At 44.4% G+C, this 17,634-nt stretch overlaps 1 protein-coding gene across 2 annotated transcripts in view; it reads left to right on the top strand.

Annotated features, from left to right (window-relative positions):
* The window catches only part of FRAS1 (Fraser extracellular matrix complex subunit 1), an 868,026-nt gene that overhangs the window by 468,649 nt on the left and 381,743 nt on the right, over positions 1 to 17,634 (top strand). For both annotated transcript variants that reach the window (XM_029600388.1, XM_029600395.1), the window contains exons 23-26: positions 9,281 to 9,427; positions 15,260 to 15,403; positions 16,336 to 16,476; positions 17,362 to 17,502. In XM_029600388.1, the coding sequence (XP_029456248.1) occupies positions 9,281 to 9,427; positions 15,260 to 15,403; positions 16,336 to 16,476; positions 17,362 to 17,502 (573 nt within the window). The remainder of the gene's footprint in view (positions 1 to 9,280; positions 9,428 to 15,259; positions 15,404 to 16,335; positions 16,477 to 17,361; positions 17,503 to 17,634) is intronic.

Here is a 17,634-nt window from a genome sequence, read left to right as displayed (position 1 = left end):
CGTTATAGGGAGGAGATACGTACATGCCTAGGAGAAAGCAGCATAAGAGAAAACACCTCTGCGAACACAAGCGCGGACAGCGAAATGGTAAGCTTCCGTGTCGCTGCCTATTTCGCGCCGAATAACTACACCTTTTATGGCAGAACTTTCCAAACTTTTCATGTTGGTGACACACTTTTTAGACAAACATAATTTCGTGACACAGTAATTCAGTCTACCAGCAAACCAGAGGTTAAAGGTTAAACGAACAAAATGTATTTCGACAATTCATGTATGTTTCCTTAATATATACATAAATAAAATGTTTCATGACACAACCTATCTCATAATAAATATTTGCGGGCTTCCACTTCCTCCATGCTGAAAAGTATTTTTTTTTTTTACCTTTGCTGTCTGATCTTAGTTTTCTAATCGGTTGGTCACAGGCTTTTTTTCCCACCTTCCCTTTCTTGTTTTTTTGCCAATTGCTTTTACAGGGTCTTTTTTTTTCTGTTTCTTTTCTCTCCATCTGTCTTCTTCCCTCAAACACACAATCAGGTTCTCATTCTCACATGCTGTCTATCTCACACACACACACACACACACACACACACTCTCTCACATTCACATGCAGTCTCACACATCCACAGCTCTCACTCTCACATGCTCTCTCTCATACATACATACACACTGTCTCTCTCATGCACATGCTGTCTCACTCTCACACACACAGGCTCTCACACTCACATGCAGTCTCACGCATCCACAGCTCTCACTCTCACATGCTCTCTCTCATACATACATACACTGTCTCTCTCATGCACATGCTGTCTCACTCTCACACACACAGGCTCTCTCACTCCCACATGCTCTCTTGCTCAAGCACAGGCTCTCACTGGCACATGCTGTCCCTCTGCGCGGGTTGCCGAAGGATGGGCTCTGCAGCGGCCCTGATCTTCTCTGGCCGTGACATGGGATCCGCAGCGGCCCTGCTATCAGGTTTCCTCCTCTTCTCGGGCCGCCGTGACGTGGGATCCGCAGCGGCCCTGCTATCGGGTTTCCTCCTCTTCTCGGGCCGCCGCAATGTGGGATCCACAGCGGCCCATTAATACTCTTCTTCTGTACGCAGCAGATGCTCCTCCTCCTTCCTGCAACGTTTTTCTTCTGGGGCTGCACAGACAGGAAGGAGGAGGAGTGAACGTGACCCTTTTCTTCAGACCGTGGTGAGGTAAAGCTCCACCAAGGCCCTGCCGATCGTCCGGCTACAGTTCCCTGCTTCCACCGGCCCTGTGGACCGAGCGACACACCTCTACACTGCAGGCGACACACTAATGTGTCGCGACACACACTTTGGAAAACTCTGTTTTATGGTGTAGTTGTTTGGTGCGACACTGGCAGCGATCGCACCGCGGAGGTGCTATCGCTTCCGGCTAGCGCAGGACCCCCGCCCCCCATTACTGCCAGGATTCACTATGCCTTGTGGCATTAGTGAATCCAGGCCTTAGTGAACAGAGAGTTGGATCAAGGGAGAGCGCTAGACATAGTGTACTTGGATTTTAGCAAGACCTTAGACACGGCTCCATATAGGAGACTTACAAATAAATTGTGCGCCCTTGGTATGGCTCCTAGAGTGACTGACTGAGTTAGAAACTGGCTGAGTGGGAGGTGACAAAGGGTAGTGGTAGATGGAGTTTTCTCTGAGGAGGGGGTTGTTACTAGCGGTGTGCTTCAGGGATAGGGCCTTGGACCACTTCTTTTCAACATTTTTATGAGCAACATAATGGAAGGGCTGTTAGGAAAGGTTTCTCTTTCTGCCAATGATACCAAAATCTGTAATAGCCAGGAAGGAGAGGAAAACATGAGAAGGAATCTAGTGAAGCTCGAGGAATGGTCTAAGGTCTGGCAGCTAAGATTTAATGCTAGAAAATGCAGAGTAATGCATTTAGGTTGCATAAACCAAAGGGAAAGGTACAGAATTGGAGGTGAAATTCTTTTAAGCACAAAGGAAGAGTGGGATCTGGGGGTAATTGTATCTGATAATGATAAGGTGGCCAAACAGATGGCTAAAGTGATAGTAAAAGCTCGGCTTCATAGGGAGAGGAAAAAGGGATGTGATCTTTCCCATGTATAGGTCCCTGGTGAGACCTCACTTGGAATACTGTGTACAGTTCTGGAGACTGCACCTTCAAAAGGATACAAACAGGATGGAGTTGATCCAGAGGGTGTCTACTAAAATGGTCAGGGGTCTTTGTTCTAAAGCATATGGGGATAGACTTAAAGGTCTAAAAGTGTACCCTAAAATAAAAGCGAGATAGGGGAGATATGATAAGAGACATTCAAATATCTCAAAGGTTTCCATGCACAGAAGGTGAGCCTTTTTCAATGGAAAGGAGGCTTTAGAATGAGGGATATGAGATAAGGATGAAAGGGGGTAGATTTAGAAGTAATCTTAGGAAATATTTCTTTACAGAGAGGGTAATGGATGCGTGAAACAGCCTCCTCCTAGTGGAGGTGGTGGCAATATAAACAGTATCTGAATTCAAGAAAGCATGGGATAAATACAGGGGATCTCTAAGGAAGTGTTGCTAAATTAATTGGACAGATGGGCAGACTTAATGGGCCGTACAGTCTTTTTCTGCCATCATGTTTCTCTGTTTCTAATCCATCTCTTGTCTCCTCAAATCTATAATTTCTAAACAGGATTAGAGAGCAGCTATTGGTTGGAAGAGTACAGTTAGTGGGAGGTAAAATATGGGACTATAAGATCTGAAAGACAATGGGTACCCTCACTAAGTTCCATTTTATGGACTATAGTCAGTATCTTAACCTTTATCTGTTGTTCTGTCGATTACCTGTGTAACTTCTTTAATCTAGGAGTAATCCGGTATCCAGTCCCAGTAACTACTCTTGCCAGAGCATTTTGCATGAATTGTAAACCTTTTTTTAGGTAGCCCTATATACAGATAGTTCACAGTAGTCCACATGATTTAGGACTAATGCCTGTACAACTGCTCTAAAATCCTCCCTTAAGACATAATGTTTCGATTGGCATACTATACAAAGTTTGAAAAAGGCAGTCTTGGCTATCCTTCTTATCTGTGACTTTAATGCTAGTCCTGAATCCAAATAGATATTGGCATCCTAATTCTATTAAACTTCAAATAGCCATCATCATTCTTCCCAGTGAGGCTTTTGTTGACAGTTTTCCATCAATCAGTGCTATTAGTTGTTGAAACTCTTCAATAAAATCATTTTTCCTTCTTCGAATGGCATTGTTGGTCCCAGAAGGGCTTTGTTAATGTAGTCTCTCTGGCATGGGTCATGTCTTCAGCTGTGCAATGCATTAAAAATACAAGTAAAAACATCATCTTCTTTAAGTGATCTTTCGACCATTGACTTTTCACATGTTTTGTAGATTCTTTCACTCTTATTTCTTTATTTTCTTTGGCAAAAGATGCAAAACTTCCTGCCTCAATTGCAAGTACTGTTTTGTGTTTGCATTTTCAGTATCTTTGTAGTATGTAGACATTCAGTGTCTTCCACTGAAACCATTTCTTCTTCATTTATATTTTAAAATATGTTTCCTACTCCCTCCAAAGTTCCGGGCCATGTACATAACAGCATATATAATTTAAAATAAAACAGAAAACATCATCTTTGAACTGCCGAAAAGCGGAATATAAAAAAATTAAATAAATAAATAATCCAGTGGATCATAACACAATGCTGCAGAAGACATACATAAATTAGTGGATTGCGGATGCCATTATCTCAGAAATCATTATTCTTGAAATGTTTATCTGAACAGATACGTTTTTAAGACTTTTTTTTAACTCTTTAGGATCCGTAATAGAGCGAATCACAAGGGGAATAGAATTCCAGAGGTGGGTCTGGATATGGAGAATCTTTTTTCGCGTGTGACTGCTGAATGTATCTTGAGGCAGGAATGTCAAGCAGTAGAGGACATGAGAGTTCTAGTAGGAACATAGAAATGTAAAATTGAAATGATCCATGGAGAGGTGCCTTTGTTGAGTAGTTTACGAACTATGATAGCCATTTATATTCACCATTGGACAGGCAATCAAAGAAGTGATTGTAGTAAAGGAGAGAGGAGGTCACATATTCTAGTACCAGTAAGCAGCTGGGCAGCAGAGTTTTGTACCAACTGGATCTGAGAGTGCATTGTGGGAGACCTGTATATAAGGAGTTGAAGTAGTCATGACCAGTAAGGATTAAAGACTGCAGCACAATACAGAAGTCAAAGGGGTCCAGAAGTGGTTTTATATGATGGAGTAGTTTAAATTTAGCAAACAATGCTTGAATTACAGATATAATCTGAGGTTTCATGGACAGTTGAGAGTCAAAGCTGATAACTACATTTCCTACTTTGTGTTTAATGTGAAATGAATGATTATCAAAAGTTAAGGTTGCAGGGATTTGGTACAGTGATGAGCGGCCTAGGATTAGCATTTCATTTTTTTGGAGATTTAAGGAAATTTTATTATTAGCAAGCCAAATTCTGATGGTGGAGACACATAGAGAGGCAAAGCGAGCAGTGGCAGACCATATGGACTTTAAAGGAAAACGGAACAGTATAATATCAGCATAAAGACTATGGGCTAGATTTTAAAAGCCCTGCGCACCGGCGTGCCTATTTTGCATAGGCCGCCGGTGCGCGCAAGTCCCGGGGCTTCGTAAAAGGGGCGGGAAGGGCGTGTCCGGGGCATGTCCGGGGGTCAGGGGCGGTCCGGGGTGGGTCCGGGGGCGGGCTGGGAGGACGGTCCCGAGTCCCCCGGCATTGCGGCCTGTGCCGGGGGATGCAGGTGGTGCGCGCAAGTTACGCCTGCTTCAAGCAGGCGTAACTTGCCCAACAAAGGTAGGGGGGGATTTAGGTAGGGCCGGGGGGTGGGTTAGGTAGGGGCAGGGAGGGGAAGGTGGGGGGACGCGGAAGGAAAGTTCCCTCCGAGGCCGCTCCAATTTCGGAGCGGCCTCGGAGGGAACGGAGGCAGGCTGCGCGGCTCGGCGCTCGCAGGCTGCCAATTTTGCGCAGCCTTGTGTGCGCCGACCCCGGATTTTATAAGATACGTGTGGCTACGCGCATATCTTATAAAATCCGGCGTACTTTTGTTCGCGCCGGTTGCGTGAACAAAAGTACGCGCGCATACTTTTTAAAGATCTACCTCAGCATGAGGTGGAAAGTAGAGAGAAAAGAGGCATGAGATGTATATTAAATAACCTTACCTCAGCTTAGTACTATACTCTCTTTCTGCGATATTTTATGTCATGCACAAAGCTGAAAGTAGTTTCAGAATGTTTTTTCTTTTTTGTTTCAGCAGTCTGTGTAATTTTTGGGGTACTTTACTTATCTCATGTGGATTCAGCACTGTCTGTTGTTCTAATGGCACAGGGCTCATTCACATCCGAGGTTTTTATGCAGTTTGGCTGAAAATGTTATTGTGGAGGAAACCATTTGGTCTTCAGACCTGAAAGAGAAAAGACAAAGGGGCCTATTTATTAAACAGTGTTAATGCTATGGCATGCGTTAATGCACATTAAACACCTATATTGTAACTTATCTCACATTAATGATTCATTAGCATGCATGCTTTAATGTTATGAAGATTTTGCCGTTAGCATGTAAAAAAATATAAATGGGCTGCTAATATGCAAAATTTATTTATATTCCGCTTTTTGACACGTCATCACAGCGGATTACATTGGGTACTAGAGGTATTTCCTTATCCCTACAGGGTTTATAATCTAATTTTGTACCTGAGGCAACAGAGAGTAAAGTGACTTGCTCAAAGTCACAAGGAGCGACAGTGACATTTGAACCCTGGTTTCCCTGGGTCATAGCACGCTGCTCTATCCACTAGGCTACTCTGCCACTTGGGTCGCGTAAAAGCTTGCATCCATATTAATGCTGCATTGAACGTGCCCCTGCGCTATCGGTGAAAAGGCATGAGCTGGATCAATTTTCAAAAGGCTTTGGCATGTAAAATTGGAAGTTACCTATGTAAGTAGCATGTGTGGTGCCTTTGCAGTATTTTGTAATAGCCTGAAGTATGCACATACTAGCAGTGTCACATGTGAATGTTAAAAGGCAAAAGAAGGTGCGATTTTGGGGCATTCTGAGGTAGGGTCCAGATGTTTGCGCACAAGTTAGTTTTTGGTTAGTGGTACACATGCATACATTAGCAGACTTGAATGCACGCAGTTACTCCTGCTAATAGAAGCACAGAGATGAAATCGCACTTTGCTTTTTGTCTGTAGTTTTTGGGTGAAGTGGTGGAGGTGTTGCTTGAAATGGCGATTGCAGGTACATGCACAGGTATTTGCATAAGTGGAGTATGGGCATTCCTTCTAAAATTCCTTCCTTCCCTGCATAACCTGCAGTAATTACATGCCCCTGTTACAATTTTGTGCATAAAATATGTGCATGTTCTTGTCTGACATAGTGGTAGAAAATATACGACTTCCTGCATTAAAAAATGTGCATGCAATGAAAGAGAAATGCATGCTTTAGGGGCGGAGATATGCGTTATGTAATAAACTCTGTGGCTCTGGCTGCACGATTTTATAAAATGCAGGCTGAACTTTCCGAGCACCTGCTTCTGCATGCATCTTAGGGGCATGCCCCTTAGGGGCAAAGCTTTTATTGAATAGTGCGTTAAATGTCCTACAATAAGATGTATTAAAAGTTGTTTTTGTTTGAAAGGGAAATAATTTTCCTCTGCTTTTAAAATGTAAGCTTTGTCTATACTTCTGTGAGGAATAGTTTTTCCATTTTTGTGCCATTAGAATACTCTCACAGATCTCAGCTTTTGTTCAGTTTCAAACCTCTGTCACCATGTGTTCCAAGACAGCCTGAGAAATGAGTTGTCATTCTGAATTAGGGCTGTCATCTCAAAATCAGGCCTCACGTTAAGTTGACAGTATCACTTTTCTAAGTCTGTGGGGGTCCATACAGCATGAATCAGAAAAGAACAGCTCTGGTATATTTCTTTTTGCACACAACTTGTTTGCCATCTCTCTCTAGGTAAAGAGCACCAGGCCCATCTAGCCTGCCCGATGTCCCTGCTTACTGCGTAGACCCTGCTTCCACTCTGATTTTAACCATCCCTTTCCGGGACCCTCGTTGTTTGTCCCATGCCTTCCTGAATTCCAGTACCTTTATTATTCTGCCACCTTTATTTGGAGACTGTTTCTTGCATCCACTGTGCTCTCTCTTACTTCTGAGTTTCTCCTCCTTCATTACATTATAACTCCTTATAGAGCTTTGTTTCCACCAAAAAATGCTTAAGCTCTTTTGCGTTATATGTGCTCTTTAAGGTATTTGAATGTTTCTCCTCTCTAAAGATTCTAAGTCTCATCCTCGTTTGCATCATTTTTGTAGTTCTTCTGTGGGCTGCCTCAAGTTCTGTTGGTATCGCTCTGGAGATGCATCTTTCAGAAGCAGACAAGATACCCTGGCTGAGATATCGCAAACGATTCCCCTGGCTTTGTGCAGGGTTTTATGATAACTAAGAAAATACTCTATTTAAAAGTATTCATTTACACCCTCTGGAACTGCTAGGTTCAGATTCATCTATTTTTGCATTATTAGGGAGAGATGCTTTTCACTTGAAAAGAGTAGAAAATTTCAGCACAGTTTCCTGTTTTGTTTTGTAAACAAAATGAAATAAAAAGAAACAAAATTTTTCTTTGTTTTTGTTTTCACTGAAGCAGGCACCAGACCCGGCCCTGTTGCCTCAAAATTTAAAAAATTGAAGTACCCGCCAGATCCAAAACGATGCTGGCGAGCCCTGAGGCTGGTGTCATTTTCTTGTATGGATTTACCTCTGAACCCCAAAATTGGGCCGGCCTCAGAGCCTGCCAGTGCCATTTTGAAATACTGAGCTAGTGGGACAGCAATGAGTATGGATTGCTCCTGTCCCATCTGGATTTATGGACCTCACAAACAGGGTAAGATGGGTCTTGAGGGGTGGGGAAAGGCTCAAAGGGACTTCAAATATTTAATTTTGGGGCACTGGGCTGGTTTTATTTTTTTTTTGGGGGGGGGGGGAGGGGGGGAGAATGTTGGCCCCATGTTTTATTTTGTTTAAACAAAACAAACCACAAATGAAACTAAAAACAATGGAAAAAAATGAAACGAAAAACAAAATGAAAAAACCTTTGGGGCAGATTTTCAAAGGCTACGTGCGTAACATACGTGCATAACCTGAGGAAATCTGCCCCTGCGCGTGCCGAGCCTATTTTGCATAGGCTTGGCGGTGCGCGCAAGCCCCGGGATGCGCGAATGTCCCGGGGCTTGCTAAAATGGGCGTGTCCGGGGGGGTGTTTGCGGTCCGGGGGCGTGGCCGAGTGCCCCGACACAGCGGCCTGTGTCGAGACCTGGCCAGCTGGCGCACGCAAGTTACGCCTGCGAGAGGCAGGCGTAACTCCATCGAACAAGGTGGGGGGGGTGGGATTTAGGTAGGGCCGGGGGGGTGGGTTAGATAGGGGAAGGGAGGGAAAGGTGGGAGGGATCCAAAAAAGAGTTCCCTCCGAGGCTGCTCTGATTTCAGAGCAGCCTCGGAGGGAACGGGGAAAGCCATCGGGGCTCTCCTTGGGCTCGACGCGCGCACAAATGTATCCCGCGCGCGTAGGAATTAAAATCGGCCCCTTTGTGTGCACATCATTGCATTATTATCTTTGTGGAAAATCCTGATTTCAGAAATGAACAGGTGAGAATTTAGCGGTGTACTGACTGAGGTTGGCTCCTTATTCAACCCAAGATTCATTTAGAATGAGTTAGATAAAATATTTGTTTTATTAGCATAAATGCCGTTCAGCTTTCTGATTGCGCAATAATGACTAAAGTAAAACATTAGAATGTGATTTAGTAGAAAATAATCTTCCAGTGAAATGGAATCCTGATTATTCTTAATTCCTCTTTATGCACGTAGATGCAAACTTCCTGTTAAAGGCACACTCGCTACAACTTTCCATAGGCTGAATTGTTGATGCCAGTATCTAATAATACAACCTTTTTGAAAAGATCCTTCTTCGTTTTTTACACCTCCCCGATCGGCTGCCGTTGTAAAGATCTCAAAGTGATCAGAGGAAACTCATTTACAGCTGTGCCCTTTAGGCCTCAAACAGAAAAGAAAAAGGGCAAAAGCCACAGTTCCAGAAGGCCATTGCATTCAAATCAATTACGGATAACACATTTAATTAAATGGAAGGCATTATTGTTATTTCTATGGTATGGTTGCTTCTTTGATTGCAATTTTTTGTCTTATATTTTTTTTCTGTGCAGCTTGTGACAGCCAGTGTTTGACCTGTGATCCAGCAGCTGGCTGCATCTCCTGCAGAGATCCAGCCAAGGTCCTGCTCTTTGGAGAATGCCAATATGAGAGCTGCACCCAGCAGTACTATCTTGACTATACCACAAGAACTTGTAAAGGTGAGTACAAAGACCCTGCAAACAGAAAACTAAGCAAGAGGTTTAAGGGATAATGATGGGCGGAGAGATTGAAATGAGGGTGATGATGCATTTTATGTCTCAGAGCTGGGACCTGTCCTAAAACCTAGGCTTACCCTCATTTGCACAGTGCTTCCCAGGTATGTGCCCTTTCTAGTCAGGGAGGATAACTTTCAAACTGTTTATCTGCACCCATCTGCACGCACATTTACTACTGTATTTATAACCTGCGCGCAAACAATGGGCATGATTTTAAAAAGGTTACACGCTATTTTAAAAAGGCCCGGCAACGCGCGTAAAACCCCGGGACACGTGTAAATCCCGGGGCTTGCACAAAGGGGCTGGGAAGGGGGCGGGGCATGGGCATGGAGTGGGCGGTCCAGGGGCGGGGTCAGGCTCCCGGCACAGCGGCCACATTTGCCACTGTGCCAGGGATCGCGCACTGACAGTTGGCCGGCATGCGCAACTTACTTCAGCCCGAGGGCTGAAGTAAGTTTAGAAACAAAAAAAAGTCATCAAAGGTAGGGAGGAAAGGGTGGGGGAGGTAAGGGAAGGTGGGGTGGGGGGGTAGGAAAGTTCCTCCTGCCTGGGAGGGAAAGGGGGAAGGTAGCGCGGCTTGGAGTGGGCTCGGTGCGCACAAGGTGCACAATTGTGCACCCCCTTGCGTGCGCCGACCCCGGATTTTATAACATGTGCGTGCATGTTATAAAATCGAGCATTCATGTGTGCGCGATGGGTAGCGAGCACACATGTACGCCTATGCGCTTTTAAAAAAAATCTACCCCAATATGCGCAGGGTATAAAATACGAGTACATATGAGCTAGGGATGTGAATCGGGTGCCCGATCGTTCCCACTTTCGGGTTCATCTGGCCGCGGGAAATTCTCATTTTCCCGCGGATCCCCGGTTTTTTTTTCATGAAAAATCTGTTTTCGGGTTAGTGCGCGCTAACTCATGTTGGCGCACACTAACAAAAAATAGCAAAAAGTAACAAAAAATAAAAATAAATGGTGTTTTGTTAGTGCGCGCTAACGGGAGGTAGCGTGTACTAACCCGAAAAATGATTTTTACGAAAATTTTGGGGGAAAAGTGATCATTTCTTCTTTTACCCGATATATAACGAATTTAGAAATATCCTACGATATTTCAATTCATTATAAAAACAATTCACATCCCTAATATGCTCTAACATGCTCATGTATGTAAAAACTGTGATCCATGCAAGTTCGGACTTATTTGGAAAAGTCTGAAAAGCGCTACTTAGCAGATAAGTCTTAAAACGCTACTTTTCTGGCAGTCAGATAGCTGGATAAATCTAAAAACTGCTACATATCCAGCTAAATCTCATAGCCGGATAAGAACTTTTTGACTTATCCAGTTATCTGACTTGCAGGTCGATACAGTAACGTTGAGTTAAAGATTCCCCGTCTGTAACGTGCTGGGAGCGCACAATACAGACGAGTAAGGCCATCCAGCGATACAGTCTCCAGTTTCACGCGTCCTTAGCGCTTCCTAAACCCTTTCCTAAACCCTTTCCGCACCCAGCATGTAAATGAACGAAAAAGCTGTATAATGAAGGAATTAGCTATTCCCCTGCGATACTGTAACAGGCGCTGATATTATCTCCTCCGTAACCCGCTGTTCTGCCGCGGCCTTAACCTGCTAGTTTACCGCCTCCCCCTAGTAGGAGTTAGTGTAGTGTAGTGTAGGGTAAAAACATTGCTTACCCGCCCTGGTCCCGTCCGGTCTCCTGCAGCCCCGTCCGGTCCCCTCCTCCCGAAGCAAAAAAAAACCAAACGAAAAAGTAGCAAGGCTCGGGCCTGCTACGGTAAGTGTAAAAAGTGTAAAAAAACAAAAAACCTGTGTGTTATATAAAAAAATAAAACAATTTTAAATACCTGTCGGAGGGCCGTGGGTCCAGGCGGCCGGTGGGCGGCGGGCAGCCATCAGCGGCATCCGGTAGTCCCTTCTCCCAAAATCGCACGGGCGGGTCGGCAGCGGGGGGGCGGCAGCAGGATCCGGGAGCGGCGGGTAGGCAGCAGCGGGGGCCGGGGGGCAGCGGCAGCAGGATCCAGCGTGTTCGATCGGGCAGGTAGGTGGGAAAAAAAGATGGCCGCCTGCACGGGGGAAAGCTGCAATTGGCCGCTGAAGACGTGACGTCACACCCCGTGACGCCAAACGTCGTGACGTCACGTCTTCAGCGGCCAATTGCACGCTTTTCCCGTGCAGGCGGCCATCTTTTTTTGCCACCTACCTGCCTGCCCGATCGAACACGCTGGATCCTGCTGCCGCTGCCCCCCGGACCCCGCTGCTGCCTACCCGCCGCTCCCGGATCCTGCTGCCGCCCCCCGCTGCCGCCCCCCCCCCCCGCTGCCGACCCGCCCGTGCGATTTTGGGAGAAGGGACTACCGGATGCCGCTGATGGCTGCCCGCCGCCCACAGGCCGCCTGGACCCACGGCCCTCCGACAGGTATTTAAAATTGTTTTATTTTTTTATATAACACACAGGTTTTTTGTTTTTTACACTTTTTACACTTTTTTACACTTCCTGGTGCCTGTCATTTCACATGTCATTTGAAATGACAGGTACCAGCGCACCCAGGTTACTGTATAGGCGCTGTTACAGCGCCTATACAGTAAAATGGGTTGCGCGGGCATAACCCTTCCCTAACGCTTCACAGCCGCGGCATGCATTTGCATGCGATTAGAAGAGAGAATCAGGCGTTAGGTCAGGAGAACTGTGCGTGCGGGGAGGAAGGGTGCGCCTGACACTGCCGCACTGTTTTTACCGCGGCCTTACTGTATCGAGCCGTTAGCTGGATAGCAATGTTTTAAGACTTGTCTGGTTAAGTAGTGCTTTTTTTTTTTTTAGACTTATCTAGCTAACTTGCATATCCGGATAAGTCTGAAAAATACTACTTAGATGGACAAGTATCGCTTTTCAGATTTATCTGGCTAAGTAGCACCTGTTGCTACTTAATTGGATAAATTGGAATATAACCGGATAAGTTCAAATTTGTCTAAGTTGCGGCAAAGGTGATACTTTGCCAGATAAGTTGGAATTTAACTATATAAGGGTGCGCAAATAATATATCCATATATTTGTACTTCAGATTTTAAAGGGATATGTGAGTAGATTTTACTTATGTTATTTAAACCCATATAACCCCTTGCAAGTTGGCTTTTACACGTATAAGTCAGGGGATTTTCTAACATGCGTATGGCAATGAAATAACCAGTTTTACCAATCAGGGTATCAATTCTCCAAGTCCATCTGCAGCTCATGAAGACCCTCCTAGCTCTTCAGCCTGAAGTCTCCCCATTTTACCCAGACCCCCCTTCCCAGTCATTTTTTCACTTTTAAGATGTCAACGATCACTTATGCCTGATGTAGAGCAGGAGTAAATATATGCAAGTAAGATGCTAAATTTACATGTGTAAATTGCTTCTAAAATAGCAACTCTATTTATTTAAAATAATTCATTGCCCACACCCTCCAAATAGCTTGGAGTGGGTTACAGTTGGAGTGATAAAAACCAGACAAACATACAATATTAAAATCAAATCAAATCAAAATAAAGACAAAGATAAATGCCAGATACATTATGGTGACTAAACAGCTGGCCCTTTAATATAGTAAAAATAGGAGGAATGAAGAAATAGGATGGGGCTAGCCTGGAATCTCCAACATTTGCTTGAATAAGAAAGTTTTCAGTGCCCGCTTAAGCATTTTTGCATCAGTGACGTTCTGAATTGTGAGAGGCAAAGAATTCCACAAAATTGGCCAGGCTGTGGAAAAGGTGCTTTCTTGCGTTTCGGTCAAACGAGCGAGCTTGGGGAGAGGGAGCATCGAGCAGGTTTTGGTTAGCTGATCGACGATTGTGAGTGGGAGTCTGCATTTTCAGAACAGAGAGAATCTAGGGTGATTTGACTTTATTTGACTTGGCCCCTGCCTGGAATGGCCTGGCCCGCCCCTTTTTTTCATGTGTAAATGTACTTGCGGACCCTGCTTTACATGTGTATGTTGAGGTTTTTAAAATAGCACGCACTCGTGTATATGCTATTTCCCATACATAAGTGCACACATGCAACTTTTGAAAATTCACCCTTTAGAGATTTTTTTTTTTTTTTAAATATAGCACATGACTTATTCGCTGAAACCAGTGAATAATTTTGGGCCGTACATTTTTCAAAGCCACAAAAATACTCTTATGTAAACAGAATTTTCTCTTTATGTTGGAATATAACGCTAAATGCTTTGGGCCTTCTGGTAGCATTTTAACCTAACCAACATTTTGTCTAGAGTTTGAAATGCACAGCTTGTAAGGAAGATCTCCGTCAAGATGTTTCCTCTCAGGAGTAAATGTAGAAGAGTGCTAGTATCCTCAAATAGTTTGATCAGCTAAACCATAGTTCAAAATAAAGCTGATTATTATTTAAATGCAAGACATAGCACAGCCTTTAAAAAGGAGATAAATAATGGCTCTCTCTTTGAATTTTTAAAGTATTATGGGGGTAATTTTCAAAAGGATTTGCACACTTAAAACTGGGATTTACACGTGTCAATGTACTTTATCCATGTAAGTGGGCTTTTGAAAATTGCTACAATATGTGCCATTGAATTGTCCAGAGGATTTACCTGCATAAGTGCATAAGTGCACTTTACGCTTTTAAAAACCTTTATGATAGTATGTTATATTTACACGTGTAACCCCTTTGAAAATTACCTCCTCTTTGTTTTGTTTATGGAGCCGTGCAGATAATAGTACTCCTTGTCAGTATACATAATTGCAAAAGAGGCTGCCCAAGCCGTGCGTCCCCTTTTCAACCCGGGGAACGCCCGCCAGGCCCAGTCCCTCGCCCCGTTCCCGTCCCCCCCCCCCCCCCGCCCACATTGTGCTCGCTTCCCCGAGAAGTCACGAGTTCTCTATATCTTGCTTTACAGTTGAGCATGTGCACCTCTAGCGCTCGCTCTGCTCTGTCTTTCTGTAGCGGGCAATAACTGGATCCCAACAGAACAGCATGTTTATCGTTTTTGTTTAAATTAGAGGTTAATACAACCATCATTCTCCATACCATCCCTCACTTTCATGAACCACTGAAAAGATGAGGGCAGACACCGGGCTTCCTACATAAATAGTTTGCTCTACCAGCAGAGAGCAGGAGTTTTTTTGAAGAAGATTTGTCTGCATTCTCCACGATGCATTCTCCTTCAGGAGTCCCAGTGCCAGGTTCAGTATTTTGATACTTTTACACACATGGGGAAGAGGCGTTCCTGGGGGTGTAGTCTGGGCAGGATCGGGACTTGCGTGTGCGGTTTTTAATTTTTAAAAGTGTGCATGTAAGTCCTCTTTAACAAAACTGCATGCATCAAATAGCAGGAGCAATTATGAGCTTAGTTTTGTCAGGATGAATTTCAAAGTGGAACTTATGTGTGCAAGTCCCAATTGAAAAGTGCTGTAACTTGGGTGCATATTTGCTTGCTGTCTTAGACATGATGTTACCCAGTTAACCCCCTATATTGCTAAGACAGGCAGAACATCTTATCATCCTCCCCCTGCTCTCTCCCTCCTCTCTGCCCTCCTCCCCCTGCTCTCTCCCTCCCTCTCTGCCCTCCTCCCCCATTTGTCTCTGTGTATACAATCCCGTCATGCTTCCAGTCCCCTCAACCCATAACCTGGAGGGGGGGGGGGGAGTAGAAGGACTCATCAGTCCCACACTCTCCTCCTTTCCATACACCCAAAACACTGCTAAAACCACTTTCCTAAACCCCTTCCACTCTGCCTGATCATCTTGCTTCTTTTTGGTTTGCAGAGTGTGACTGGAGCTGCAATGCCTGTAACGGTCCCCTGAGCACTGACTGCCTGCAGTGCATGGAGGGCTATGTTCTCCACCGTGGCATCTGCCTGGAGCATTGCCCACCTGCTTTCTACCGGGATGGACACGACACATGCCAGCGTGAGTCGTCCTTAGAGGAATGCCATGAGCTCTCGTTTCTCATTCCGTCTTAAACCAACTGTACTCTTTTTTTTTTTTTAAATATACAAAACAATATACTCATCCCCACCTGTTTTCAAAATATTAGAAAAGTAAACCAGAAAAGTAGTTTGACATAGCATTTCAGCATAACTGACCAAAATGTTCCCATGCTGAAATACCTATATCTGCTAGTTCAGAATGCCATAATGGAACGCTCTATCCTTTAGTGTGGTCAAATTAGACTTTTTCCAAAATTGTTTTTCCTACATTTCCTGATGGCCTGACTATATAGAAAATGTTGTGTGGGGCTTTTTTTGTACCTCTGAAAGGCCTGTGATGCTATGTAGTAGTGCTGTAGGATTTATTGATGCACTTCTGCTTACCCAACGTTTTGTCTAAGTATGTGGAAATATTTTTTCAAAATTGATTTGTGTACTGGGGAGAATGAGAACTGGCAGCAGGTAGGGATGGTGTTTCCGAAACTCTAAGCCTTTATGAAAAGGCTGGGAAGGCAGTGAATGCTGCTGTTGTACAGTATGTGGGCTGTCATCGGTCCATGCTGTTGGTTTTGTCTGGTATTTCTATGTTAGTTTGGATTTTTTGCATCTTAGTTTACCTTGTATTCTTTGCCCTGAGCTTGCTGGATGGGCAGATGATCACTTGCATGAATGAATGAATGAATAAATATGTAAATGGCATAAGAAATAGCTGAACACAACCACAATGTAAAACAAATCCCCATTGTCCTACCCAGTCCAAGGGGTAGGACAGAGGGAATATCGTGCACATCATGTGACCTTGCTAACTCTTACCTTTGCACACTGCAGTACAGTATCACAGTTTGGAAAGATGTAGTCATGGCAATATGCTTCAAAGTGAAATCTGCATGATTGTGTATGTGCGCTCTGTAGGATGCGAGGACCGCTGCGTCCAGTGCAATGGGCCAAATGAGTGCACTGAGTGTGAGGATCCGTTCTATCTCTTGGGCGGAGGGTGCGTCAGCGAATGCGGGAAGCAGTACTATGCAGACCGGGCTCAGCGGAAATGCACAGGTAACCAGACCGAGACAAAGGAGAGGAAGAACTCAGGCCTTTGGAAAATGAGCCTAACTTTATCCAACTATCTAACCAACCGCTGGCCGCATAAGTTACATAGAATATGGACCGCAAGGCCCAGGCAGTCTGTCCATAGGCTCTGTGGTATTTGCATCAGGAAGGGACATACCGGCTGGGTCTGGCACTTCTCGTCTGCTGTCATATTCTATGTAATTTATGCTGCCAATGTTTGCATCTGACATTCAGTAATTAAAAACACAGAGGTCGTAGCTGGATTGTGTTTATTTTATATATTGCCTGCTCATTCAATTCAATTTTTTAAGTATAGCTATTTGGGGGAAGATAGCCATGTTTTCCTCATGAGTGGTCTTGTTTTTTTTTACTAAGAGGTACAGCGCTATTTTTCAGGCCCTATTCATCTTCCCACTGTTCTGCTTCTGTCTTTTAACTTTTCAATAGCGAGTGATGTGCATGCCAGATGTGCCTTGTCTAGAATCTCTAGCACTACGGTAATGATGAATCCAAAGTAAGACCTTAGCACACAATACACGTACAGTCAAAGATAATTAGATAAAGAATAGATTGTACTAGACAGAAGTTATATTTCAGATTTGGAATAACCAAATCCTCTCACTTAGTTGAAATGCTGAAACCCATTCACGTAATCAGTCACAGCGCAGGAAGTAATTTCTTTTCAGCGTGGCAGAGTAAAAAGGATTTGGGAACGTCAGCTGTTGAGCTGCACATGAGTGTAACGCACTTCGGGAAGCTTTCAGTAACAGCAACCCGGCTTTTCTGTGGCTCTGTGCCCCTTGGCACTTTGATTTGGTTCCTAATGATGCTGTTTTTTCTTTGCCTTCAATCTTCCTGCCCCCGGGCTAGCTTGCCCAGCCAGATGCTTGGACTGCGACAGCTGGAATCTGTGCCAGCGCTGTGACAATCGGGCATTCCTGCAGAGCGGTCAGTGTGTGCCAGACTGCGGGCCTGCTTCCTATGGCAATCCAGACACTGGAGTATGTGAAGGTGAGTTTTTAGCCAGGCACCTGACCACGGGTGATTGAAATGGCCTGGGGGAATATTTATTTTATCTAGCAAATGGAATTCATTTGACTGCTTCCCTATTCTGATCAGAAGGAACTTTTTTATATTTGTCAA

The sequence above is a fragment of the Rhinatrema bivittatum genome, chromosome 1, assembly GCF_901001135.1.
Source record: "Rhinatrema bivittatum chromosome 1, aRhiBiv1.1, whole genome shotgun sequence".
NCBI lineage: Eukaryota > Metazoa > Chordata > Amphibia > Gymnophiona > Rhinatrematidae > Rhinatrema > Rhinatrema bivittatum.
Note: the sequence above shows the minus strand (reverse complement) of the source record. Positions and strands in the feature narration are given on the sequence as shown.